Source organism: Teleopsis dalmanni, chromosome 1 (assembly GCF_002237135.1).
Source record: "Teleopsis dalmanni isolate 2A chromosome 1, ASM223713v2, whole genome shotgun sequence".
Lineage (NCBI taxonomy): Eukaryota > Metazoa > Arthropoda > Insecta > Diptera > Diopsidae > Teleopsis > Teleopsis dalmanni.
The window spans coordinates 210289220-210291697 of NC_051846.1; the positions used below are offsets into that span (position 1 = coordinate 210289220).

General features: G+C 30.9%; 1 protein-coding gene across 1 annotated transcript; it reads right to left on the minus strand.

Annotated features, from left to right (window-relative positions):
• Window positions 1–2472, minus strand: LOC119671699. Its single transcript, XM_038082448.1, has 5 exons — window positions 2179–2472; window positions 2046–2119; window positions 1657–1986; window positions 880–1392; window positions 1–296 (listed from the first exon to the last, which is right to left on the minus strand). The coding sequence occupies exons 1-5, from the start codon at window positions 2378–2380 to the stop codon at window positions 117–119; spliced, it is 1299 nt and encodes a 432-aa protein (XP_037938376.1). The 5' UTR covers window positions 2381–2472; the 3' UTR covers window positions 1–116.
• Window positions 2473–2478: the final 6 nt, after the last annotated feature.

The window sequence follows — 2478 nt, forward strand, 5'->3', positions numbered from 1 at the left end:
TTTATTATAAGGATTATTAGAACTATCAAAAAATCATTTAAAATATGTCAAATATTTAAATGTTTTATAAAGAAGATATTTATAAATATTTCAAATTGTTTAAGTTATAAATGTGTTTACTCAAACTGGTGTGCATGAGTTTGTTGTTGTTGTTGTTGTTTTTCACGTCTATAGTTAGCCGTTTTGGGTGTATTTGCACCAAAAGGTATGCCATTGGCTGGAACGTACTGTGGAGTTGTATTATGCGCTATAATCGGTGGTATAGTTTGATGAATTGCTGGTGGACACCAATACCCCTGCGAATAAGTATATTTTTATCATTTTTCTTCTAAAATAAAATCTATTAAAACTCTCAAACACAAATTAAAAAATAATTATACATATTAATACGATCAGATACTTTTGGAACAAAATTAGATATGCAACAGTATAATATATGAATAACTAATTACAATCAATTTTAAAAATACAATACATTTATAAGTAAGATAAATTGTTTAAATTTATGAGAAAATTAAAACTAAGCATTAAAGAAAATTTTTGATTTTCAATACTTGACTATTAGTATCTGTAGTGCAATTAAGATATTATTTAATTTTTTTTTACTACAATACAAACTTAAAATAATGACAAAAACTAAAATATATTTTATATATTATGTATAAATAATGATACTTTTTCTAATTAATAGTATAATAAAGTAGTTTAATCATTAAACAAAAACATTTACCCATTGTCAAACTACAACATCAAATAAAAATGCACCTTATGCCCCAGTTAAAGTTTACACATTTATTCATCAACGTTACGACTCTATTCAACAAAGTAATAATCTTTAAAATATATTTCTTATTCATTTACTGTTCACTGCAAACTTACCTGAGAACCGGCTACAGGAGGTAATGGAGGACCTCCAGCAACTGGTTGGGTAGGAATCAAAGGACTCAAATTTTGTGCATTATTTACAGTTGGAATATAAATTTGCATATTTGGAGGTTGCGACACAAATTGGTATTGCATTCCACTATCGCTTTCACCTTCGTGAATTGGTGCAATTGGTCCCGTAGCCGTATAATATCCATTGTTAACCATTCCAGGCATTATTGGTGATGGCATCATTTGTATGTTGCCTGTCAATGGTGTACTAGATGGTGGTGCACCTAAGCATGAATTATATTGCCCACCAGCAGCATATGGTTGTTGCATATTAATTGGAACCGGTTGTGAAGATGGTGGTCCGGTATTGTAAGAATTCGATGGTACTGGAATTATCAAAGCGCCAGGTGGTGCTTGAGGAACGCTGTATTGTGGTGATGGAACTACAGAAGTCTTTGCAGATTCACTTTGACAATCAACTGCCAAGTTGTTGGATGCAACATTACTACACGGTGTCTGCATAAATAATTTTTTGTTAACAAACTTTTAACCTCAACTTAAATTAAATATCGTTAGTACAACTAAATTATTAACTAAATTGTTTTATGTAATAAAAATTCATTATTAATTCTACTAATATTACTATAAAAATTTATTACCATAAAGGGTATTTATAATGTTACTCAGTGATTTAAATATGTGTTGTATTGCATCAACGTGTAATATATTTAAATATATAAATATCGAAATAATAAAAGTATGCATTTATAAAAAATTTACCTGATTGTCACTACGATTTTCGTCACCACCGAAACCATTCTGATGATCTACGCCAGTAATAGACAAATTCGTAGGACTATTACGATTTCTATAACGTGTTGAACTTGGTGTATTATACTTCTGTAAATGAACAGCACCGGCATCATATCGCCCATAATTTGATCTGGAACCAAAGCGTTCCTTATTAAGTAAGGGACGCGGTGTAAATCGACGATTTGGGTTTCGCATAGCAAGAAACTGAGATTGATTTGAATACTTGGTCCTCCTAACATTTTCGACGTTACCATTAGCTCTTGATACGCTGTTGTTATTAGAATCATACTTTGTTTCCTTTTAATGTTAGTATAATATAATTATAATATATAAAAAGAAGTTAAATTTAGTTTTACCTCCTTAGATTGATCAGATTTACATTCTATTTTTAAGTTTGATGTTGAAGGCATGAGCTCGTCATCAGTATCACCTGAAAAAAACATATATTCGAACTAAACAAACTAACCGTACTTATATTAATAAAGTTACCCTCCGATTCTTTCGAGATATTATTCTTCATGCGATATTCAACTCCAAGATTAAAAAAATATCTTAACGTAGCAACATCTTGCGGTAAGTCGGCCCCGTTCAAATGCACCGAAGGTCTTGCATTATAATTAATACGACCAATACCTGGTGCAGAACGACTTGGTGGTACAAAATTATTACATACAGAATTTACAGGAGCCATTCCACCTGGTGGAAAGTAACCTGGATTTGGATAATAGTTGTTTCCATAGTAAATACTGCCATTTTGTGGTATAGGTGCACCTATAAATGGTTGAGTTG